Source organism: Coregonus clupeaformis, chromosome 19 (assembly GCF_020615455.1).
Source record: "Coregonus clupeaformis isolate EN_2021a chromosome 19, ASM2061545v1, whole genome shotgun sequence".
NCBI lineage: Eukaryota > Metazoa > Chordata > Actinopteri > Salmoniformes > Salmonidae > Coregonus > Coregonus clupeaformis.
In genome coordinates this window covers 15636701-15662706 of record NC_059210.1, presented here as the reverse complement: position 1 = coordinate 15662706, position 26006 = coordinate 15636701, and the positions used below count along the sequence as shown (strand labels likewise).

General features: G+C 42.8%; 1 protein-coding gene across 1 annotated transcript in view; it reads left to right on the top strand.

Annotated features, from left to right (window-relative positions):
• si:ch211-272n13.3 (ankyrin repeat domain-containing protein 26) overlaps positions 1-26006 on the top strand; it is a 111757-nt gene that overhangs the window by 23231 nt on the left and 62520 nt on the right. Inside the window, exons 7-25 of the mRNA XM_041837611.2 lie at positions 4745-4896; positions 5119-5145; positions 5549-5585; positions 5784-5856; positions 5945-6005; positions 6088-6287; positions 9361-9565; positions 9671-9732; positions 9828-9915; positions 13680-13732; positions 13825-13903; positions 14018-14062; positions 15235-15561; positions 15697-15801; positions 15911-15987; positions 18907-18942; positions 22490-22734; positions 23341-23556; positions 23881-23911. Of these exons, the coding sequence (XP_041693545.2) occupies positions 4745-4896; positions 5119-5145; positions 5549-5585; positions 5784-5856; positions 5945-6005; positions 6088-6287; positions 9361-9565; positions 9671-9732; positions 9828-9915; positions 13680-13732; positions 13825-13903; positions 14018-14062; positions 15235-15561; positions 15697-15801; positions 15911-15987; positions 18907-18942; positions 22490-22734; positions 23341-23556; positions 23881-23911 (2119 nt within the window). The remainder of the gene's footprint in view (positions 1-4744; positions 4897-5118; positions 5146-5548; positions 5586-5783; positions 5857-5944; positions 6006-6087; positions 6288-9360; positions 9566-9670; positions 9733-9827; positions 9916-13679; positions 13733-13824; positions 13904-14017; positions 14063-15234; positions 15562-15696; positions 15802-15910; positions 15988-18906; positions 18943-22489; positions 22735-23340; positions 23557-23880; positions 23912-26006) is intronic.

Sequence of the window (26006 nt, the reverse complement as noted above, 5' to 3'; positions counted from 1 at the left end):
CAGTCTCCAGACCTTAATCCCATAGAAAATCTGTGGAGGGAGCTGAAGGTTCGAGTTGCCAAACGTCAGCCTCGAAACCTTAATGACTTGGAGAAGATCTGCAAAGAGGAGTGTGACAAAATCCCTCCTGAGATGTGTGCAAACCTGGTGGAGAACTACAAGAAACGTCTGACCTCTGTGATTGCCAACAAGGGTTTTGCCACCAAGTACTAAGTCATGTTTTGCAGAGGGGTCAAATACTTATTTCCCTCATTAAAATGCAAATCAATGTATAACATTTTTGACATTCGTTTTTCTGGATTTTGTTGTTATTCTGTCTCTCACTGTTCAAATAAACCTACCATTAAAATTATAGACTTATCATTTCTTTGTCAGTGGGATAACGTACAAAATCAGCAGGGGATCAAATACTTTTTTCCCTCACTGTGTATATATATATATATATATATATATATAACACACACTACCGTTCAAAAGTTTGTGGTCACTTCGAAATGTCCTTGTTTTCAAAAGAAAAGCAATTTTTTTGTAGCTGGAAACGGCAGATTTTTAATTTATCTACATAGGCGTACAGAGGCCCATTATCAACAACCATCAGTCCTGTGTTCCAATGGCACGTTGTGTTTGCTAATCCAAGTTTATCATTTTAAAAGGCTAATTGATCATTAGAAAACCCTTTTGCAATTATGTTAGCACAGCTGAAAACAGTTGTGCTGATTTTAAAGAAGCAATAAAACTGGCCTTCTTTAGACTAGTTGAGTATCTGGAGCAGCAATTGTGAGTTTGATTATAGGCTCAAAATGGCCAGTAACAAAGAACTTTCTTCTGAAGCTCGTCAGTCTATTCTTGTTCTGAGAAATGAAGGCTATTCCATGCGAGAAATTGCCAAGAAACTGAAGATCTCGTACAACGCTGTGTACTACTCCCTTCACAGAACAGCGCAAACTGGCTCTAACCAGAATAGAAAGAGGAGTGGGAGGCCCCGGTGCACAACTGAGCAAGAAGACAAATGCATTAGTGTCTAGTTTGAGAAACACGCGCCTCACAGGTCCTCAACTGGCAGCTTCATTAAATAATACCCGCAAAACACCAGTCTCAACGTCAACAGTGAAGAGGCGACTCCAGGATGCTGACCTTCCAGGCAGAGTTGCAAAGAAAAAGCCATATCTCAGACTGGCCAATAAAAAGAAAAGATTAAGATGGGCAAAATAACACAGACACTGGACAGATTAATCGAAGTTTGAGGTGTTCGGATCACAAAGAAGAACATTTGTGAGACGCAGACCAAATGAAAAGATGCTGGAGGGGTGCTTGATGCCATCTGTCAAGCATGGTGGAGGCAATGTGATGGTCTGGGAGTGCCTTGGTGGTGGTAAAGTGGGAGATTTGTACAGTGTAAAAGGGAACTTGAAGGAAGGCTATCACTCCATTTTGCAACGCCATGCCATGCCATACACTGTGTACGGCTCTTGATTGGAGCTAATTTCCACCTACAACATTACAAAGACTCAAAGCACAGCTCCAAACTATGCAAGAACTATTTAGGGAAGAAGGAGTCAGCTGGTATACTGTCTATAATGGAGTGGCCAGCACAGTCACCTGATCTCAACCCTATTGAGCTGTTGTGGGAGCAGCTTGACCGTAAGAAGTGCCCATCAAGCCAATCCAATTTGTGGGAGGTGCTTCAGGAAGCATGGGGTGAAATCTCTTCAGATTACCGCAACAAATTGACAACTAGAATGCCAAAGGTCTGCAATTGCTGCAAATGGAGGATTCTTTGACGAAAGCAAAGTTTGAAGGACACAATTATTATTTATATAAAAAATCATTATTTCTAACCTTGTCAATGACTATGACAATGTATATATATATATCTATCTATCTATATAATTTTTTTTAATTATTATTATTTTTTTATTTTTTTTCATACTTTGTATTCTGTTTTCTTGCTTTTGCTGGCTGGTGTCAGACTGAAACGCTTCTAAAAAATCCCACTACCTCCTAACGAGCCATCAAACTGGCAAAACGTCAATACATGACTAAGAACAAATCCTACGATGCCTGCTCTGACGCTCGTCGGATGTAGCGGGGCTTGCAAACTATCATGGATTACAAAGGTAAACCCAGCCGCGAGCTGCCCAGTGACGTACTAGATGAGCTCGCTTCGAGGCAATCAACACTGAACCATGAATGAGAGCACCAGCTGTTCCGGGTGACTGTGTGATCACACTCTGCGTAGCCGATGTGAGTTAGACCTTTAAACAGGTTAATACTCACAAGGCCGCAGGGCCAGACAGATTACTAGGATGCGTGCTCGGAGCATGCGCTGTCCAGCTGGCAAGTGCCTTTACTGACGTTTTCAACCTCTCCCTGACCCAGTCTGTAATACCTACATGTTTCAAGCAGACCACCATGGTCCCTGTGCCCAAGAACGCCAAAGTAACATGTCTAAGTGATTATCGCCACGTAGCACTCACATCTGTAGTCATGAAATGCTTTGAAGGTCATAGGTCACATCAACACAATCATCCCAGACACCTTGGACCCACTCCAGTTGGCATACTGTCCCAACAGATCCACAGGTGATGCAATCTCTATTGCACTCCACTCTGCCCTCTTCCACCTGGACAAGAACACCATTGTGAGAATGCTGTTCAGCGTTCAACACCATAGTACCCTCTGAACTCATCACAAAGCTAAGGATCCAGGGACTGAAAACCTCCGTCTGCAACTGGATCACGGACTTCCTGACGGGCCGCCCCCCGGGTGGTGAGGGTAGGCAACAACACATCCGCAACGTTGACCCTCAACACGGGGGCCCCTCAGGGGTGTGTGCTTAGTCCCCTCCTCTACTCCCTGTTCACCCACGACCGCGTGGCCGCGAACGACTCCCAACACATTCATGAAGTGTTTTATTCAATACCAGTCAAAAGTTTGGACACACCTACTCATTCAAGGGATTTTCTTTATTTTTACTATTTTCTACATTGTAGAATAATAGTGAAGACATCAAAACGATGAAAAGTGTTAAACAAATCAAAATATATTTTATATTTGAGATTCTTCAAATAGCCACCCTTTGCCTTGATGACAGCTTTGCACACTCTTGGCATTCTCTTAACCAGCTTCATGAGGTAGTCACCTGGAATGCATTTCAATTAACAGGTGTACCTTCTTATAAGTTAATTTGTGGAATTTCTTTCCTTAATGCGTTTGAGCCAGTCAGTTGTGTTGTGAAGATACAGAAGATAGCCATATTTGGTAAAATACCAAGTCCATATTATGGCAAGAACAGCTCAAATAAGCAAAGAGAAATGACAGTCCATCATTACTTTAAGACATGAAGGTCAGTCAATACGGAAAATGTCAAGAACTTTGAAAGTTCTTCAATTGCAGTCGCAAAAAACATCAAGCGCTATGATGAAACTGGCTCTCATGAGGACCGCGACAGGAATGGAAGATCCAGAGTTACCTCTGCTGCAGAGGATAAGTTCATTAGAGTTACCAGCCTCTGAAATTGCAACCCAAATAAATGCTTCACAGAGTTCAAGTAACAGACACATCTCAACATCAACTGTTCAGAGGAGACTAAGTGAATCAGGCCTTTATGGTCGAATTGCTGCAAAGAAACCACAACGAAAGATCACAAATAAGAAGAAGAGACCTGCTTGGGCCCAGAAACATGAGCAATGGACATTAGACCGGTGGAAATGTGTCATTTGGTCTGGAATCCAAATCTGAGATTTTTGGTTCCAACCGCCGTGTCTTTGTGAGACGGGGTGTGGGTGAACGGATTATCTCCGCATGTGTATTTCCCACCGTAAAGCATGGAGGAGGTGTTATGGTGTGGGGGTGCTCTGCTGGTGACATTGTCTGATTTATTTAGAATTCAAGGCACACTTAACCAGCATGGCTACCACAGCATTCTACAGCTCTACACCATCCCATCTGGTTTGGGCTTAGGGTTGTTTTTCAACAGGAAAATGACCCAACACACCTCCAGGCTGTGTAGGGGCTATTTTATCAAGAAGAAGTATGTGGACACCTGGTCGTCGAACATCTCATTCCAAAATCATGGGCAGTAATATGGAGTTGGTCCCCCCTTTGCTGCTTTAACAGCCTCCGCTCTTTTGGGAAGGCTTTCCACTAGATTTTGGAACATTGTTGCGGGGACTTGTTTCCATTCAGCCAAAAGCATTTAGTGAGGTCGGGCACTGATGTCAAGATCGGTGTGGAAGAACTTGACTGGCCTGCACAGAGCCCTGACCTCAACCCCATCGAACACCTTTGGGATGAATTGTAACGCCGGTTGCAAGCTTTTTATTACTTTTATTATTATTATTTTGTGTTATTACTTTACTATTTTTTCTCTATTTTCTTTTTTTCCCGACATTTTTGGGAAGGGCCCATAAGTAAGCATTTCACTCTTAGTCTACACCTTTCCTTTACCGTTTGTTTACGAAGCATCTGACGAATAACATTTGATTTAAACAGCACAATGATGTTTGTTGTCCATTGTCTTTACTTAGTTGTTTAGCACAGTTAACATAATTTATTATTTTCTATAGATGTTCTATTCTTGTTCCACCAGCCATATTGTCTCTGTGTTCTGTTGTATGCCTGTGTGTCTGTCTTGTCCTTTTATGTGACTTATGCTGGTGACTAATCCAATTTCCTCTTTTGGGATCAATAAAGTTTATTTAACAGTAGATGCATTTCCAATCCTGTGTCATCCCGGTTTCAGTTGTTCCCATCTCATCATTGAGCATGGCACCAAGAGGAAGTCCATGCCGTCTCCCGCCCACGCCCCGGCCAAAAAGAAGCGAGCTTCCATGTTGGGCAGCCCTTCCCAAGAAGCAGGCTTCTCTCTTGGGGGACCAGCCACTGACAAAGATGGTACGTAAAGGATTCAATTTCATCTCATCATAATGTTACATTGGTTTATGTGTGTTGTTTACTAATGACTATAACGCAAATGTCAGTTACCGTATGTATTGTCTGCTATAACGGGTTGTTATGGCAATGTGCAGTTTTTCATGTTCATTACCATGTTAATATTATTCGTTCACCTCGATTGTTTCATTTACCCCTCATGCAATACCACTTGGCTGGATCTAGAGCAAGGAGCGAGTGAAGGAGGGAGAGGTATTGCCAGCAGTGAAAATAGCACAACAAGATCAGACAAACTTGTCAAGCGTTGTTTAATTTCAAAGAATGAAAGGAACATATTTGTGAGAGATTTAGGCTAAATTAGCTTCTATCTAAGGTCTAACTTCGGTACGTAACTGACTAGTTTCTGTTCAGCTAGTGTTGGCCCTCTTGATCCTAATGAGGTTAGATGTCTGAGCTTGTTGTTCTATTTCTGTTTTTGTAGGTGGCTTTTCTCCCAGTGGCTTTTCTCATTCAAGATTGTTAGGGTGTGAAAATGTGCAGTGTAAGATGTATGTCTTTTGTTGTTTGTGATTATCAGCTGATTTTAAATGTTAACACACCTAGAACTGTTGAAAGTGATGCACAGTCAATACTAATTTGGCTTACTGTGTTGCAGATGTTGAGGACAATTCGCAAACAGAGTCAATAAGTCGGTAAGCAATGATCATCTTAGCCTCGTTCGACCATCCTGATCTCGCGAGCTTACGTTCTGTTTCGCTTCACGGATGAAGTGAAACCAAAGCGCAGTGGTCAGGATGGTGGAACAGGCTACATCTTCTCTGATATAGTAAGTACATTTGCACAACCATGAACCTCATTACTTCTCTTCATCAAATTGACTTACATTTTAGGGCGTCAAAAAGTGCGGCTGACGATTCCTGGGCATCCTCAGATGAACAGGACGAATTGGATATAACCCCAAAGGTCTTTATGATGAATCCATTATTTGCACAACCATCTGTTGATTCATTTTGAGTTTGATTAGCTATATGATTTCCCTTTTATCTCACAGAAACATCCCAAGCTAAACCTAAAGAAACTGATGAATGCCTCCAAAAAGGGAAAGAATGACGGTAATAATTTAAGTTTGTTCACGTATTAGTAACCCTCTGTTAGTCTGTGGCTGTGTAGTAACATATCACCCCTGCCCTGTAGCTGTACCCGTAACCGATCTCGACAAGCCATGGAGCGGCCCTGAGTCCGAGAGTGAGAACCGAGTCCAGAGAAACCCATCCCTCCCCAAGGCTTTCCCACCCAGCAGCGCCCCCCAGCACCTAGTCTCCCCCTCACCCGCTGCCTCCTTTACCTCCAAACCTCCCCAGATGACCTCCACCCCTCTCCAGAGTTCCTGGAAGGTAATGTAGTGTAGCTAACACTGTGGTAACTTGAGCTTCTGGGTGACACCTTTCTCTCTATTCTCTCCCCTTTCTCCTATTATTCATCCATTAACACATTTACAAGCAGAAGGCGACGGAGTGGAGCTGGAGGAGACTAAGGGGAGTGAGCTGCCCTCCGAGCAGCCGTCTGGTAGTAAGGCGAGAGGTAGAGACTCACCTGAGGAAAGCCCTGAGAGAGAGGATGAGGATGATGAAGATGAAGATGACGAAGATGAAGACGATGAAGACTACGAGGATGATGACGATGATGAAGATGATGATGATGAAGATCCAGAGGAAGATGAGGAGGACGATGAGGAGGACAAAGATGACTATGATGAAGAGCAGGAAGGTGAAGAGGAGGAAGAGTGTGACGTTACTGTGACTTTGGTCAAAGCAGAAGGAATTGGAGCAGAGGAATTGCTCAAAACGTCCAATGCTGAAGCTGTTGATATTGTTGATGAGGATGATCAAACTATGCCCGGTATCGAGGTTTCTGATACTGTAGTAGCTGGTTCAGAGCATGTAGATACAGCTGGAGAGATGGGGGCTCCTGAGAATGTTTCCAATGCGGAGAGCCAAGCCAATGAGAGAATGGATGCTGAGATTCTAGTTGGAACATCAAACTATGGTGTCCTAGTGACTCTAGATGTAGAAGAGGACTGTGTGGTGTCAGCCATCAGGGTAGAGTCCAGGTTTTCGGATGAAGAGGACAGTTTAGGTAATGAGCTAAATGGGACATCAGATAATAAGTTTGTTCCAGAGCCAGGTTCGCCGGCAGAGCCCAAGACTCCCCCACACAGCACAGGAATTCCTCCATCACAGAGAAACGTAGAAGATTTTGATGATGAAGAAGGGATTGGTGATGAAGATGCACCTGCAGACTCCTGGAGTGATGAGGCAAAACCTATTGCTGATGATGAAGAAGATAATATCAGAGAAACTTTAGATCATACCTCAACTCTTGGGGAGCCAAACAACACAAGTGCAGTTTCTCAGGGTGAAACGCATAGGCCAAGATCTTCAGACGATTCTTTTGATTCCAAAGATGATGATGATAATGATGACATTGCTAAACCAAAGGTAGATAAACGCAAATCCTCATGGTATTCCCATTCAGATGAAAATGACAAAGACAATGGTGCCTCACCCACTAAAGAAGATGATGATGATAATGAGCTAAATGAGGATTTTGTTCAATCAAAGGTAGATACATTCAAGTCTTTGACATGGGATTCCCCATCAGATGAAAATGACAAAGTCAATGGTGCCTCAACCACTAAAGAAGATGACGATGAGGTAATTGATGTGATTCCCCATCTTGAAGGAGAAGATCTAAGATCAGATTTCCAGCTAGAACCATCAACCTCCCCCGTACAAAGCATATCACCAAAGCGCATCTCACTAAAACCAAAGGTAGATGAACCCAAGTCCTCCTGGGATTCTTCATCAGATGACAATGACAAAAAAGGTGCCTCACCCAGTAGAGATGGATGTTTAGAGATTCATGATTCAGGTAAGTTGTCACCAAGCCTGAGTGTCGCATCACCAAGAATCCGGGCAGAGGACCAACAGCGTTCTGATGATTCTTGGGAAGACAAAGATGTGGTAGATGAAGTTGAGGAGATGCCAAATGACGATGCCTCTCCTGCAGAGTCTCCAGAACCAGGAGAGAAAAAGGCTGCCATTAAAGATTCATTTGATGATGATTTACCAGGAATTGGTGAACAAGTTGAGGATAAAAAGATTGATGATGATGATGGTTGGGATGATGATGATGATGATGATGATGACTATGTGAATGGGGATATAGCAGCTACAGGGTCTCCAGAACCTGAAGAAGCTATTTCTCCCATTCAACACAAGACAGACGAGAACTCTCCTCGTAAATGGACAAGCCCTCCAAGGTCCCCCAGAAGAGAGATAAAGTACATGGACAATTTGGAGAGAGGGCCAACTCCAAGAGACTTGCTATCACCAATAACCAGGCCTATGAGTGCGTTATCCAGGCCTACTACTGCAAACGAGGAGATGTTAAATGAAGGGGCTGGTGAACTGGATCTATCTCAACCCCAAAAGGATGTTGAGTCAGATGAGTCAATTCCTGTGTCAATGATTGATGAAGACTTTGAAGATGATTGGCAGGATGGAAAAGAGATGGCAGACGACAAGGGAGAGGATTATGACATGAGTGACAAAGACGAAGAGAGAAGCGAAGACACTGACAGCCAAGACCAAAAACTGCAATACGATTTTGCCAGCGGTACTATCAAAGTTCCTGATGAGGGAAACGATTCTGATAACACACTAGGAGAAGATGACATCGAGAGCATTGGTGAGAAGGATGATGCGAAATCAGGTAGACCTCCAGTGACACCTATCAAACACAGTCCTGAGACTAGTAAAATGTTTGGAAATACTTCAAGTGAAGACGAGGCTGCCTCAGACGCTGATTCCGAGGATGACCCAAAGCCTGATGCTATGAATGCTGCTCACACTCCAATAGAGGATATAGATGAAATCTATGACGAACAAGGTGGACTTGACCAGGAGACTACTGACCAGAATTACCCTGGTGAAACTCATGAGGACAAACCTGAGAAAGATGACGTGGAGCTACAGAGTACCCACAGCAAAGACTGTACTTATGTCGCTGCTGTTCAGCAGCATGAGTCTGACATGAGCGATGGATTTTCAGATCAAGAGGAAGAATTACCTCAAACAGACATTGATGATGTCGATGTTGATTCACCCTTCGAGGATGAGCCAGAGTATGTTGAAAGGGCAACATTAGAGGTCAGAGACAATAAAGACCCAGTCAAAGGCATCAATCTGCCTATCAAACGGGTAAGAGTTATAGGTGGTGAGTTATAGTACAACAACTAGGCTTTAGGCATGTAGTTCAATGATTTTCAAACCCAAACCAATATTAGATATATTTGCTGTGGGAAACTATTTAGTCTTCTTACTGTGAGAATAAACTGTATAATCATCATCAGACAGGTGCTTGTTGCTGTTAACAGAGCCTTAACAAATTATTTTCTCCACTCAGGAAAAAGATTTCACAGAGGATGAAGAAGATGAGGAGGAGGAGGAAGACAGAGGTGGTGATGGAGAAGATGAGGAAGAGAAAAGCTACAAGGAGGAGATGGATAAGGGAAAGACAAAACATCAGCCAGAAGAGGAAAAAGACGATCCCCTTGTTGATGATTCACCAGTCCTAGGAAGTGAAGACACCTCCAAAGAAAAACAAAGAGGTAACTTGCTAAATCTAGAGATAAAAATCTCTGTCCAGAGAGTACTTTACTACAAAAAAAATAAAAATAGAAAATATGCAACATTTCAAAACAATTCCTCCTTAGATTTCCTTTCTGAGTTGGGTCTGGAGAAGGGAGATGATGAGGAAGACTCATGGGACACTGAGGTACTGTAAAAAACAAGGAATCTTTTTGGACTTCCTGGTAGCATTGGCCAATGGCCATACTGTCAGATTTACTAACAGACAAACTCCTCTTCCAGTCTGGGTCTGGCAGTCCCAGAAAACAGCATGGCCGAGATCCTGCAAAGGTGCCACATGTTTCCATTATTTCAGAGGAGAACAAAGAAGGTAATTCTCATTCTCACATTTATCTGTAAATGTTTTAACCCCATCAGCACTTGATGATCTCTAAGCAAAATTATGGATGACCGCCATTATAGCATGCTTTCTTTGCGATCATTCCAGCTATCATTTGATGCTCCAAGTATGACTATCCTGCAAAAAATAGTAACATTTTTGTGGCAGGTAGATTAAAAAAAATACCTGCCAAAATATTTTTTGTTGTTGCATTAATTACACCAAAAAATAAAAATCATGCTTAGTAATGTTTCTAAAACAAGGAATGCCTTTCTATTAAGAACTAATGTGGTATATTGTTATATTTAATGTAATATTTGTGACCAAAATATCACAGATGAGACCAAACATTTATGGTTACTGTGGTAATGGGGCCACTTGAGTCTTCACTTGTGCCTGTGAGAATCTGATTAGTAGAGGCCTATGATGTTTATTTTCTTCGCTAGCAGTGGAAGCAGACTCCAAAATTGAAAAACAACCTAACTTGTGAACAAAATCATGTAAATATCCAAGAAACACAAGGATAAAGTCTCACTTTAGTAGCTAGACCAGCTTTTATGCCTGTGCCCATAGAGCCCCACAGTGGAGGTGTCATAATACCCATAACACTTAGCGGTCAAACAGGGAAATGGTTCCTATCGTTTTTCCACCATTCATTTTACCCATAGGGAATTTTAGAAACACTTAAAATAAGAGCTGTGTTTCGTGTAAGCTTACCCTGGTGAGACGTTTTGATAACCATGTAAATCTCTCTCGGACAATTTGAGTTTTATCAATATATTCGGCTCTATATACTCTCAGATTCGAAAATGATAAATAGCATCAAAGTAGACATCATGCAAGACTACAAATCCCTGCAAGCTCCCTGCATGTCATCTCTATCTGACATATTTGCTAACAGGTATTGTGTCAATTTAAAAGTTGCTCAAGACAGTTTATGGAATTTTCAATTTAAATACATTTAGCCAATTTATTCATTACTAATTTTAGCTAACATTAGATAGTTAATCCAGAGATTCTTACCTTTGCCTCAATTCGTCAGTCTCATCCAGATCATCATGGTGTTTGTAGTTCTTTATGATAACCACATTAGCAGCTAATTAGCATTTCATTTTGGGGGGGTAAATACAGGCGAAGATATTGACGTAATTTCCTGTCACAAACTCTGATACCGCCTGTGCCTCGACCTGTTGCTTCGGCCTGTTTCCGAAGTTTTACTTTGTTTTATTTAAATGTTATAAGTGTTTGTGTCAACACCTGCTAGCTAGGTTGCAATGGAGCCCGCTTCACCTGGAAAAGCTAACAAACGTTTCCAGCGCTGTAGAAGCTGTGTTTATTACGCTCTTGTCCGGGACAATATTGACAATCCGGAGTTCCAATGCGGCAATTGTTTTGCTAGCGAAGGATTACAGGAATGAGGTGGCTATGCATAGTAAGCAAATCTAAGTTCTGCGCGAATTTATGGGGAAAACGTAAATTATAACTTTCTCGTTCTCAATTCCTATGGCTGGGCGCCGCACGGGCCTGATGGATGTTTCCCCGCCTTGTCATCTGTCCCTATCTGAATGGCCTGTGCTACATGGAACTTGCCCGCCAAGGAAGTCGTCTCCATCTGCTTCTCCTCCATCTTGTAATGAAGTAGACAGAGAACAGCAAGAAGATTGTTCCAATCAGCGCTTGTCCCATGTCACAAGTCGTGGAAACCAAAGGCAGCAGCATGCTGCTAAGCGGACGGGAGTGACTGCGACAGGTTCGGAGCAGATTGACATAAGGAATAGCTTCGCTGCATTGCTGCCTGATCTACCTGCACCTTCATCGCTGGGATTGCCTGTGTCTGCGATGGCGGTGCTGACTCCAAGTACGCTGACTCCAGCAGCGGCTTCGTCGTCAAGTTCGGCTCCTTTCCCTCTCTCTGGATCTGACGGGGCACTGCCTGCTGTGGGAGGTCTGGACTTGACACCGGGAGCAGCGGACGTACGCTATCCTGCTTCTCGTGGAACCGTGCAAGGTTCAATGAATTGTTTGAACGGTAGGAATGGGCAGATTTCTCTATTCCCTTCTCCGGACATTGTATTGGGCAGTTCAATGGTGAGAAATATCTCAGTCCCTGGAGCAAAAACCTTGTGCTTTCCAGGAGCACGATTACAGGACATCCATAAACTGCTCCCAAACATTTTAAACCAGCATCAGGAAATGGAGTCTAGTTCATGTGGGAATCAATTACATTATGATGGGCATCTCAGAACAGCTGAATATGGATTTGAAAGAACTGATTTGGTCACTGCTTGACACCAACAAATGCCCCATAATATCTGGCCCACTGCCCTCCCTAAATCGTGGTATTGAACATTTCAGCAGACTTTTTTAGCCCTCCATAACTGGCTACGAGACTATTGCAGCTCTGTGGGTGTAACATTTATTGACAATTTTGATACCTTCTGGAAACCAAGCTCGTATTATAAGGAGGATAATAATAAATAATATGCCATTTAGCAGACGCTTTTATCCAAAGCGACTTACAGTCATGCGTGCATACATTTTTTTTTTTTGTGTATGGGTGGTCCCGGTGATCGAACCCACTACCTTGGCGTTACAAGCGCCGTGCTCTACCAAATGAGCTACAGAGGACCACCCAAATCATTTGGGTTCCTGGATCCTTTCACAGCATTATAGTCTCCTGAGTGGCGCAGTGGTCTAAGGCACTGCATCGCAGTGCTAACTGTGCCACTAGATCCTGGTTCGAATCCAGGCTCTGTCGCAGCCGGCCGTGACCGGGAGACTCATGGGCGGCGCACAATTGGCCCAGCGTCGTCCAGGGTAGGGGAGGGAATGGCCGGCAGGGATGTAGCTCAGTTGATAGAGCATGGCGTTTGCAACGCCAGGGTTGTGGGTTCGATTCCCACGGGGGGCCAGTATAAAAAACATATGTATTCACTAACTGTAAGTCGCTCTGGATAAGAGCGTCTGCTAAATGACTAAAATGTAAATATAAATTATAAGGCTGCGTTGAGACAATGACTTAACAATGACCCCAGCTCAGTTAATCCCTACCATTGTGTCACTAAATTGTCATAATGCTTCAGCAAATGTATTATCCCAGGGGCATTGGAAGACACAATGTAAGTAACCTAATTTATGGCCATCTAACTGCCCTTAATGCCTCTGCTGATCCCACAGCTATTGTATGCAGTAATCATGTGCCTATGAACCAGAGTAATACTGTTAGCACTGAGGCAGTGTGCCCTAGTAGGAAGTCCACTGTGTGCAGCTCACCCTGCACTAACATAAATAGCATGAGCATGTCTACAATCAAGCATCCTAATGAAGATATGGCAATATCGTCCGCTATTATCCTGGGAGGATTTGACAGCATAGCGCCACTTGTGTCATGACTGCAACGTTGAAGGACCTGAGAAATTCATGTTCATCACTCATCACACTGTCATAAAAAAAATATATAAAAGTCTTAAAACAAGTTTTAACAGGATTCCTAGGACCTTTTCTGAGACTCTGTGGATACGGACCCAGAGCTGTTTTGGTATGCTCGTCCATTCCCCTAACCACCTACTGTCTCTGTATTAACCATGATCTCATCTGCATGAGAGACTAAAACTATTCTGGCTTCATTTAGCACGGCCAAGCCAGCTTATCCAACTGTACCGGAGCCTTGTGCTGTCCTCCTGTCTGTTGATTAGCTCCTGTGCCCTCTCAGCCAATCACAATGTTTCACCACATTCCCATTTGTTCTCTTGCAGTTTTAAGAAATGATGATAATGGTGAGGATGCCGACAATGTCCCAGAAAAGACGGTGAGTTCAGACGTCAGGAAAACGCTCAAGAAAGTTATGAGCCACAATTCTTGGTGTGAAATGTAACAATGTTTGCCTCTTGGTCTTAACAGCCAGAGAAAATCAAAAGGGAAACTCTGTCTATCTTGACCAAGCTTGTACTGTCCAAAAAAGATGCTGACAAAAAGACTGGTAAGCAAAGGTTTTTTAGTGCTTTAGTATTTATTAATGTCAATTTGATGTATTATATACTGTAAAAATAAGCCCTTCCATTTGTGCAACATTTTCCCAAATGCTCTTCCACAGACATAATGGAGGAGCTTGGGTTGGGTGATGTTGATGATCTTGAAGGTAACTTCACATCTAAATTAGTGAATTTACCACGTTCAATACCTTGAGTACTAACTCTATCAACCATATAATTCATGTTCACAATTTCTTTCTTTCATTTAACACTTTTAAGAAGCTAAAAAAAATCAACCAGGTCAGTGCATACATCCAGTAGGAATAGATTAAATGTTTTGTGATTCTGTATAGCTTTTCTATTTGTAGTGCTACTTCGCGGTCTGAAGTTATTGACACCCTTGATGAAGATGAGCAATAATGACTGTATAAAATAAATAATTCAAATACTGAGCTATATGGTATGCAAAAAAAAAGGGGAAATTATATTAATGTGGATGCTACCATGATTACGGATAATCCTGAATGAATTGTGAATAATGATGAGTGAAAAAGTTAGAGGGTCAAAGATCATACCCCCAAGACATGCTAACCTCCCCTGTCATTGGTAATGGTGAGAGGTTAGCATGTCTTGAGGGTATGATCTTTGATCCTCTGTCACTTTCTCACTCATCCTTATTCACGATTCATTCAGGATTATCCGCAATCAAGAGAGCATCCACATTAATGTAGTGTTTAGAAACATATTATTTTCTTATTTACAATTAAAGTCACTCCAAAATGACAATGCATTATTTACCATTCATTTCTATTGGGCACAAAATAATCTGAAACACAACCAAAACGAACTGCAAATGCATCCAACAAGTTTTAAGAGTCACAAGCTTGATGTAGTCATTGCGTGCTAGGAATATGGGTCCAAACACTAAACTTTTGACTACTTTATTTATAAGAATCTTTAGGGTTGTCAATAATTTTGACCCTTACCTTTTTGAGAGAAAAAAAGTATTGTTAAGCAAAATATCTTTCTCTGAGCAATTGTATTAGAATAAAATAAATTTTTCCCCATTTTTTTTGGCATAGAATATAGCTCAGTATTTAAATTATTTATTTTATACAGTCATTATTGCTTATCTTCATCAAGTGTGCCAATAATTTCAGACCCCACTGTAGATTGGGGGTAAGGCCCTGCGTTAGACTAGAAACAGGAGATAGACTCTTGCTATGAGCTGTTCCGGCTCGAACAAGCCAAGGCTCTTGGAAGGCTACTTACTTTGCTCAAATTGATCCCCTCAAACATGCTTATTGTCTGACTGTTGTCTCCTGTGTTACTGGTGCAGATGCCTCTGATTGGGACACGGCCAGCACCGCTAGCAGGAGAACCCTCCCCGGCCACAGAGGGCCCTCCCCCAGTGGCGAGGAGCTGAGGGAGGAGGCCTCTTCCCGATCCCCCATCCTTCTGCCGGCTGTCCAGGAGCAGGAGCCAGACATCCCAGATACAGATACAGCAGCAATAGCTGAGAGGGGCGGTCCCAAGGAGCAGATACACTCTCTTTCGGACAGACCCCTCCCACTGGCCAGCCCGCGCTCCCTTACCCCTCAAACCCAACTCCAGCCCCAGCCCCGTGCTAGGAAGATGCTGCTCCAGAGAACAGAGAGTGAGGAAGGTAAGGGAGTAAGGAGATTATAGATACTGCCTGTACTTTTGAGTGTATTTCTGGCTAACTTTAGATAGGCTTTTTGCCCATTGGCGCCAAGGATGTAAGCAGTGCGTAAATTCACTTTTTCTTCCTTGTTCTTAGACTTTGATTGGGATTCCGACCATGTGACTACCTCGACCCCCAGCCCAGTCAGGACTGGGAAGCAATTACCAAACATAACAGAGACCGTCGCAGTGTTGAAACCTGGTGAGTGACCTAAAGTTGACCTAATTAATTAGCATTGATGATGACTGTGACTATTTGTGGACGTACGTCGGCTGCTGCTCTTGTTAAAACAGATTCTCTCTTCCTGCAGATAACCCTGTGCGTGAGCCCTCGCCAGTGAAGCAAGAGAGTGAGAGCAGTCCAGAGCCCGAGGAGCAGGCACAAGAGGTGGGGGCCTTAGTCAGGGAATACCCTCTCCAGTTTACCTCATCTCATATCCCCCCAAATTGCGCCATATTCCTTGCTTTAAAATATATCAAACGTTTTTACTTTACCACCTCTACCCTACCTTATCACATTGGCTACTTCATAATAGTGTAGTGTACAGTATATTCCCTATCTTACAATATAGCCTATCATATCCCCAGCATATTTACAAATAATCTCCATCACCTCTACTGCATCTAGTCTCTCATCACCCACTACACCACTGCCTTATGAACACCCTATGTAGTCCCTATCTAACCCAGTAGGCAAAACTATACAGAACAAAAATATAAACGCAACATGTAAAGTGTTGGTCCAATTTTTCATGAGCTGAAATAAAATATCCCAGAAATGTTCCATATGTACAAAAAGCTTATTTCACTCAAATGTGCACACATTTCTCCTTTGCCAAGATAATCCATCCACTTGACAGGTGTGGCATATCAAGAAGCTGATTAAACAGCATGATCATTACACAGGTGCAACTTGTGCTGGGGACAATAAAAGGCACTCTAAAATGTGCAGTTTTGTAACACAACACAATGCCACAGATGTCTCAAGTTTTGAGGGAGCATGCAATTGCTGACTGCAGGAATGTCCACCAGAGCTGTTGCGTGAGAATTAAATGTCGTTTTAGAGAATTTGGCAGTACGTCCAACCGGCCTCACAACCGCAGACCACGTGTAACCATGCCATTCCTCCACATCTGGCTTCTTCACCTGCGGGATCATCTGAGACCAGCCACCCGGACAGCTGATGAAACTGGGTTTGCGCAACCGAAGAATTTCATCACAAACTGTCAGAAACCGTCTCAGGAAAGCTCATCTGATCTGCGTGCTCGTTGTCCTCACCAGGGTCTTGACCTGACTGCAGTTCAGCGTCATAACCGACTTCAGTGGGCAAATGCTAAACTTCGATGGCCACTGGCAAGCTGGAGAAGTGTGATGAAGATGAATCTCGGTTTCAACTGTACCGGGCAGATGGCAGACGGTGTGTATGGTGTCATGTGGGCGAGTGGGTTGCTGATGTCAATGTTGTGAACAGAGTGCCCCATGGTGGCAGTGAGGTTATGGTATGGGAAGGCATAAGCTACGGACAACGAACACAATTGCATTTTATCGATGGCAATTTCAATGCACAGAGATACCGTGACGAGATCCTGAGGACCATTGTCGAGCCATTCATCTGCCGCCATCACCTCATGTTTCAGCATGATAATGCATGGCCCAATGGCGCAAGGATCTGTACACAATTCCTGGAAGCTGAAAATGTCCCAGTTCTTCCATGGTCTGCATACTCACTGGACATGTCACCCATTGAGCAATGTTTGGGATGCTCTGGATCGACGTGTACAACAGCGTATTCCAGTTCCCGCCAATGTCCAGCAACTTCGCACAGCCATTGAAGAGGAGTGGGACAACATTCCGCATGCCACAATCAACAGTTTGAGCAACTCTATGCGAAGGAGATGTGTCATGCTGCATGAGGCAAATGGTGGTCACACCAGATACTGACTGGTTTTCTGATCCATGCCCTACTTTTTTTTTAAAGGTATCTGTGACCAATAGATGCATATCTGTGTTCCCAGTCATGTGAAAGCCATAGATTAATTTATTTTAGTTGACTGATTTCCTTATATGAACTGTAACTCAGTAAAATCGTTGAAATTGTTACATGTTGCTTTTATATTTTGGTTCAGTATAGTTGCACTGACGTCATTGTCAGGTTGTGTGTAGGTTGTATAAGGATGTTTTGTTAATGTCTTGTTAGCAACCAAATAAAGACCTCTTTATCTGGTTGTAATCTGGTTATCTGACCAAATAGGTAAATAACCAAAATAAGATTATTCCCCCCCTCCCCCCCCCATCTGGTTTGATCAGAGTTGGCTATGTGACTATATGCGTAAGCCCTCACCGGTGCAGCAAGAGAGTGAGAGCAGTCCAGAGCCCGAGGAGCAGCCACAAGAGGTGGGGGCTTTTGTCAGGGAATACCCTCTCCAGCTTACCTCATCTCATACCCCCCCAAATCGCTACAATCCCCAACTTTAAATAGATTTTATTTTACCACCTCAACCCTGGAGAGTAGTAAAATGGGCTCAACCAACTTGCGACGAGGTGCAACCCAAAAATAATATGAGCATTTAGGAAGAAATAGCCGAAACTCACACTCATAATTAAAATCTTGATCTAGATATTAAAATCCATAACCGTTGGGCCTTCATAAGAACGATCATCTCTACCCTACCTCGTCAAATTTTGTACATCATATAACTGTAGTGTACAGTATATCCCCTACCTTACAATATAGCCTATCATACACCTAGCACAGCTACATTTCATCCACATCACCCATCTCGTCTGCCATCATCCCCTTCACAACAGACTGGCTTATGAACCAACTATGTAGTCCCTCTCTCAACCAGTGGGCAAAACTAGTTTCAATGATGTCATTATGATGTCATTGGTTGCATAAGGACATTTTACCAACCCAAAAAATATGTATTTATCTCGTTGTAAACTGATTATCTGAACAGATAATAACCAAAATATGTATTTTCTATCTGGTTGTAACAATGGCTATATGACTTCTCATCTTCTCAACCAGAACCAGTTTACAATCAGAATAATTACATCATTAATACTTAATGTGCCAAATTTTGACTGCTGACTATTTTATGAAATGTATGAAATATTAGTCTGGTTATTGTGGCAAAGTGGTACAAGTTTGAATGTTACCTGCATGCCCCTACACACAATTTGTTTTGAACGTTGGTGTTTTCAGTGTTTTTATGAACATTCATGTTTTGTAGACTCTAATTGTAGATCCCATTGTAGGCGTCCGTGTTAACACCATTTCCTTTGTCTACTCATGCCATCAAAGGAGAAAGACGTTGCATTAGAGGCATCAGAGTTAGACGTAAGTAACCCATACCACCTTGACCCTGTCGGGTCCCAAACTGGGGAGGAGCAGGAGGAGTACAAAGAGAAAGAAGGGAGGTATGTAGTTAGAGAAAGAGAGGGAGCTGTTAAAGAGGAGGAGGAGGAAGAGCCAGGCTGGGAGAAACGTTATGAAAAGATCTGGGTAGAGGTGGAGAAGAGGGAGGTCAAGTCCTCCTACAAGAACGTGGCGGCCGAACTGAAGGAGAAATTTGGAGAACTTTCTGCTGAATCCGCGTCCGACGAAACTACAGAAGAAGAAGAAGAAGAAAAACAGGAGGAGAACGTAGAGATAGTTGAATCTCCCGCCAGAACCGCTGAGGAAGAGTCCAGTAACGAAGAGAAGGTGGGGGAGCCTATAGTCTGTCTGTTGGGCAGGGCGAGGAGGAGTAGTAGCAATATAGTCCTGCTGACCATTCCTGAGCAGAGGGAGTCCGGGCTGGAGGACTCTATGACCGAGTCGGCTGACAACTCCCACTGCGAAGACAGGAATCCGCCTTGTGCCACCCCCGGGTGTTCCCACCTCTGCCCCAGTGCCGAGGACAGTGAGATGGGGGACCTGGAGGTCCTCGGTGGCATTGAGCCAGAGAACAGGTCTGCTTCGCCTCAACTGGCTGGGGGAATCGATGGAGAGCGAGAAGTAGACTACAATATCGATGATGTCACCAAGACCTTCACAGATTGCAATGCAGCCTCAGTGAAACTCAAATCAGACAATGTTTATATGGACTCGTCCTTGAACGAAGGAGAGACAAACCCTAGCCCAGACAAAAGTACTACTACCAAACCAAAGCCTGCCGCAGAGAGACGTGGGCCAGGGCAAGTCCAAGAGGATGATGAGAAGAGCCCCTCCATGTCCGAAGAAGAACCCAAAGTGCATCCCTCCCAGTCTCAGCCCCCCTCATTGAGCAGTGTGTGTCCCCCAGCTCCTTTACTTCCCTCAGACGAAGAGCTGGAAGAAGACCTGCAGAGGTTCAAGCACGAGGTAGGGATGCTGAAGGTTGTGTTCCTGGATTTGGAGAAAGAGAAGGCCCTGCTCTGGAAAGAGGTAGGGGATTATGACCTCCATCGCTCCCGTTATAGTCCCCCCCACCTCTTTCTTGTTCTTTCTTTCTTTCTTTCTCTCTTTCTCTTTCTTTCTCCGCTTTTTCCATTCCATCACCTCAGCTGAGTCTGTGTGAAAAAAGGCCCAAACAATGCCAGGAAATACCTCTTCTAGACAATCCTTTTTTCTTCTACTTCCTCCCATTTCTCTTTTCTTTTATTGGAAATGGTCGACATACTCTAGTAGTGAAACCAAGAGTCTGCATGTCATTTTCCTTTAGTATTTATCTTTTTTTTTTTCATGAAGCTAAGTGAGCATTATTTTTCTCTCTGTCCACGCCAGTTCTTCACTTCATCAACCACTCCCTCACCCAATGAGGTGCTGACTGTGGACAGTTCCCAGAGTGACATTTAACGCCTCATTGGCCTCGTTTGACTCTCCTCTCTCCTTTCTTGCGTTTTTTCTTTCTGTCTTTCCTGCGTTTTTTCTTTCTTTCTTTCTTTCTTTCTTTCTTTCTTTCTTTCTTTCTTTCTTTCTTTCTTTCTTTCTTTCTTTCTTTCTTTCTTTCTTTCTTTCTTTCTTTCTTTCTTTCTTTCTCTCTCTCTCTCTCTCTCTCTCTCTCTCTCTCTCTCTCTCTCTCTCTCTCTCTCTCTCTCTCTCTCTCTCTCTCTCTCTCTCTCTCTCTCTCTCTCTCTCTCTCTCTCTCTCTCTCTCTCTCTCTCTCTCTCTCTCTGTCTCTCTGTCTCTCTGTCTCTCTGTCTCTCTGTCTCTCTGTCTCTCTGTCTCTCTGTCTCTCTGTCTCTCTGTCTCTCTGTCTCTCTGTCTCTCTGTCTCTCTGTCTCTCTCTCTGTCTCTGTCTCTGTCTCTGTCTCTGTCTCTGTCTCTGTCTCTCTCTCTCTGTCTCTCTCTCTCTCCTGTAGTATTGTGTGCTTCCTGGATTTCACCAACGCCTCATCATCCACCCTCAAAGGAGCATCATCCATCTTCTCTTGTAGTGATTTTTTTTGTTTATTGTTGTGTCTTTTTCTCCATCGGTGTGCTTTGCATGCTGCCACATGTTGAGAAAACAGTTGTTTGCTACTCTCGGGTCATTTCTCTTTTGCTCATTCTCCCTAGCTTGTGTGGTGTGAAGTGGTGAACGTTTACCTATAGAAACACCCTTATTTTCTATGAAAATAAGCCAGGTTGGACTGATGTGTGGGTGTAGCAGTTGTGTTTCATTTGCACAGTGTTTTGTGCATGCTTTTGTGATGACATTAAAGCGATAGTTCAGCCAAATTTGCAAATATTAGTTAATGTTAGCGTTTTCATTTTTTTAGCAAACACAATGTAAGTCACTGTCCCCTAGTTGGCATGCTCCAATCATCTCAAAGCATCTTCAAACCAAGTTGTTGAGCTAATCAATGTTTTTTTGTTGTTGTTTTTTTTGATGATTTGGGCATGCTAACTGGGGGACATTGACTTACATTGGTCAAATGCTAATATTATCATTTGGTGGCAGTGGCTAGTTTAAGAAAACCAAAGCATGGATTGCCGTCTGTCCTTATCCATTTGGTTTTGTTCGAAAATGCTAATGATTTCTAGGTAAGGAAGCACATATCTGGGTGAGCTATCCCTTTAATGTGTTACCCTGTAACACTAAAACAGTTGCCATCTAAAATCATTAATGTTGATGAAAGTGTTAAACGGACAACTAGACGGACGACTAGAAAAAAACCTCAAACCAAGTTTATTCAACCACTGGGTCAAACAGCTGCATAAGACAAAGACATGTTTACACAAGCACATATATTTATACCCTCCTTCTAGGCTGAGTGTCCTTGCACATCTAGACAGCCAATACTCACGGCTGTCCTACCTTATCTGTGACTGAAACCAGACTGTTGCCCTTCTCCTCTCCATAGGATACATGAGATTTAACAATAACATGTTCTGACAGAATGTAAACTTTCTGCCCTCCCCTTTCTCACTCAGTAGATTCCATCCACTCAGTTCTAATAGTGTAAGATATTTCAAGTTAGAAGTTTGAATCGAACAAAAGGAATTTGAAAACACTCTTAACTAAAACAATTTGGCCAGCCTTTTGAATGTGTTTTTCCAGGCACTTTGGATAATGTCTGCTCTGTGAAAGGTTAACGTAGCTGTATAGGATTGCATAGGAATGGAGCTGCCTGTAAAGCTGCTGCATCCCTGTAGTTAAGCCTAACCATGGTTGCATCCTAATGGAACCATATTCCCTACAGTGCACTACTTTTGGTCAAAAGTAGTGCACTATCTAGGGTATAGGGTGCTATTTAGAACATATTACATGAAGGTGTTAGGTCTCTCAGGGGAGGGGTGACAAACTAAATTATATATGGTATGATAGTATACCTGCTCCAAAACACATTTTAAAGGCCGGCTTAAACTAACCATTCTCAAGCAGTATGTGTAAGGCTATTTCTGCAGCTTTGATCATTAAACATTTACCCTGTCTTTTCAGTTGGGCGAAGACCAGACAAAGACCAACATGGAGGTGCTGCAAAAATCAAGTGCTTCATGGGATGCAGGAGGATTAAAGAGAAGACAGTGTGAACGTGAACTAGACAAAGAAGAAGAGGAGAAACCTGAGACCAGTTTAGGACACCCTAAAGAGTCACACAGTGGAAATGGTGCAACAGAAAGCGAACATCAGCTCAGAGCAACAGACAGTATTGCCCAAAGACACTGGTCCAAAAGTCCAAAGAGGTATGTGTCTTTGTTTTGATTTAGTTTCCCCCCCCCCATTAATTCCTGTTGCTTTGTCATTGTGCATAGCTTTAGGAGCCAGGCAATAAGGTTCTTAAAGGACAGAGGACAATCAGAACTTCACTGACAGAATCAAGAGGCCTATTAGACTTGGAGCAGTTATTTGCAAAAGTGGTATCAAATGAGCTAAGACATCAGTTGTACTTGTCACCTAAAGACCAGCAGTCCAAAGGCAACCAAAGACATTCCGTTCCAATTCTCTCCCTACCGCTCACCCTTGGCCCTACCCATTTCGATAAATGCAGCTCTGTAAGGTGAAAGCAATATAGTGGAAGCCCTGCCACTTCCTTGCTTATACCTATCCAAGGGCCGAGTTGAGACTGGCTGGCAGACCGACTGTCTCCCATTATCATACCCTGGTCCACTCTAATACAGTCCCATGTCACAACTGTACTTTGGTTTAGTTTTGATTCCTTCCCCTGTCCTTTACCCTGCTGCCACTACTTAAATGACACCTCCCACTCCAGGGCAATCAACCATATTCCCAGCTATTGGCTACTGTCATGGGGCATGACGTTCACCGCTAGGTCTATGCTCTCCCTATAGCGCTGACAGGGCCCTGGAGGACCAACTACGTCATCAGCAGCAGAAGAAGAAGAAGGAGGGGAGAGCTGTATCTAACGAGGCCACCTTACAGTTACCCTTTCTGGGGGGAGCCAGGCATGGCCAAGCTCCCCAGGCAGCTAACCATGTTAACGCAGGAGACCCCCTCTCAGTGTTTGACGATAGTACTTTAAGTGAAGTGTCGGACGATGATGGAAGGTATATATGCAGTATGACATTTTACTTTACTGATGATGTCACTAACTCTGACAGTTCAATGATTGGTGGTGGGATATGATCTGGACTTTTCTTTTGACTTCATCTGTTATATTTCTCTATTTTCTGCTTTCAAATATGTTGCATGTCGAACTCTTGAACTACTCATTTTGAAAGGTATACTGCATTATACCATCGCGCTTCTACGAAATAAGTCGTGCTACTTGTCGGCACCCTTGCACACAGCTTGAGGAGCGAGCATTCGTGACGTTTTCCTAAATAATCTTTCCCGCTCTTCTTCTGTTTGTGTTTGTTTGTCGTTGTCAGGTCTCTATCTGCATGGCATCGGAAGGACAAGGTAAATTCCTGGCTTTTGGTCTTTTTTCCCCTACACTATTACCATGGCTTTGTGCACCCAAATGTTCATTCATTGAGATCCTTAAGAAAATGGCATGATTTAAAAAAAGGGACATTACACTCCAAAATCAAAGACTGTAAATTAATGTCTAGGCTATCTGTGTAGTAGATCTATATACCACAGTACAAAATTAATGGAAATGATAAACACTAGATAATGTCCAGATTTGCAGCACTTATCTTTTCCATTAAAGGGATAGCTCACTAGAGCTGGGACGATTTAACGAAAAATTACCGACATTGCCTTCCTCTTACTAAAGTATTTAGCTTACGTCGGTAATATTAATTGATTTTGCTACAGAACGTTCCTGTAGATTGTTCTAATATCATTATTTGCTCAACAGTAATAGCCTAAGCATTATGTTGATTCCTGCTATAAAAGTATTAGCCTGTCCCTTTTTCCCTTTTGGATGCTGTGTGATCAAGCCACTCTCACTCCCTCTACCCACTGTAGAGTTCGCACGGAGGGAGAGCTGCATTCTGATAAGCACAAGCATATGACCGTTGCTCAAAATGCAATTGCAGGAAAAATACAGTTTCCAAAGCAACTACTGTTGGTCTAGTAACAGATATGAGAGTCACAGCTTTCTGTGAGTATATCATTTATTTCTCACCTCTTAATATTGAGGTAATGGCACCACTTTACTAAAACTGGACTGATCTGATAAATGGTTGATTTAGGTGCAATCTTACTAGCAGCAATATCCTTGCCTGTGCAAAGCAATGATGACGGCATGTGTTTCCTTGCAGGTAACCATGGTTAACAGAGGAATAACAATGATTTCAAGCACCACCCTCCTTTTAAAGCTTCCAGTCTGTTATTCTAACTCAATCAGCATGACAGAGTGATCTCCAGCCTTGTCCTCGTCAACACTCTCACCTGTGTTAACGAGAGAATCACTGACATGATGTCAGCTGGTCCTTTTGTGGCAGGGCTGAAATGCAGTGGAAATGTTTTTTGGGGATTTAAGTTCATTTTCATGGCAAAGAGGGACTTTGCAATTAATTGCATTTCATCTGATCACTCTTCATAACATTCTGGAGTATATGCAAATTGCCATCATAAAAACTGAGGCAGCAGACTTTGTGAAAATTACTATTTGTGTCAAAACTTTTGACCACGACTGTAGGCTATCATCTCCGTTTTCTTACTTGGCACTGGAAAAAAATGGTCTAGAGCCCTGCCGCTAATGTAAAGTAGGTGTCCATTTATCGTTATCGAGCAACCTAATTAAATGTATCGCAATATAACTTTTTGTCCATATCGTTCAGCTTCATAGTTCACCCAAATTGCAAAATCACATATTGGTTTCCTTACCCCTTAAGCAATCTGTGGACAAGGTATGGCACCAATCCATGCTTTAGTTTTGTTTCCCTGGCACTGTTTCCAAATGATAACATTTTAGGATTTGTGGCAAAAATCCAATGCAAGTCAATGGTACCTATGGGCGAGAGTGGGGTAAGTCGTGCAAAAGGGTTAGTTGAACCACCCCTTGTTTCTAGGAAACCATACACAAAATTAATAATGTGACCAAATATTTAGAAGAGGTAATCATTTCATGGAGTCTGAAGGAAGAAACCACATGGAAAAAGTTGTAAGCAAGTTGTGTCCAAAAAACTGATGTTCACAAAGTGTTTTTAATTTATTGTGTATAGGTTTCATGATGCTTGTATCTAAACCATAGTAGGTATTTTTAAGACTGTTTTATACATCAGTTGGGGTCTCTATAAGGTACAATATGGTCTTAGCATTGCATTTTTGTAGGTGTTTGGGCTAATATAGTCAAAATGTTTGCTCTGGGGTAAATTGTGCCTTTTGGCCAGGGGCAACTTGAGCCAATGTCTAATCATACAAATTATGACAACATTTTGTCAGTTTTATGCATAATTTAGTATTTTGAAGACAACTCGCATTTGTGTGGAAAGTCAAGTTCAAATGATGGAAAATGCCTTCCTCAGTTGGGTTCGCCCCCCTCAATGCCACAATTAAAAGTGTTTTCTTCCCAGGCCTAATGCAAGGCCTTATCGCTGGGGTA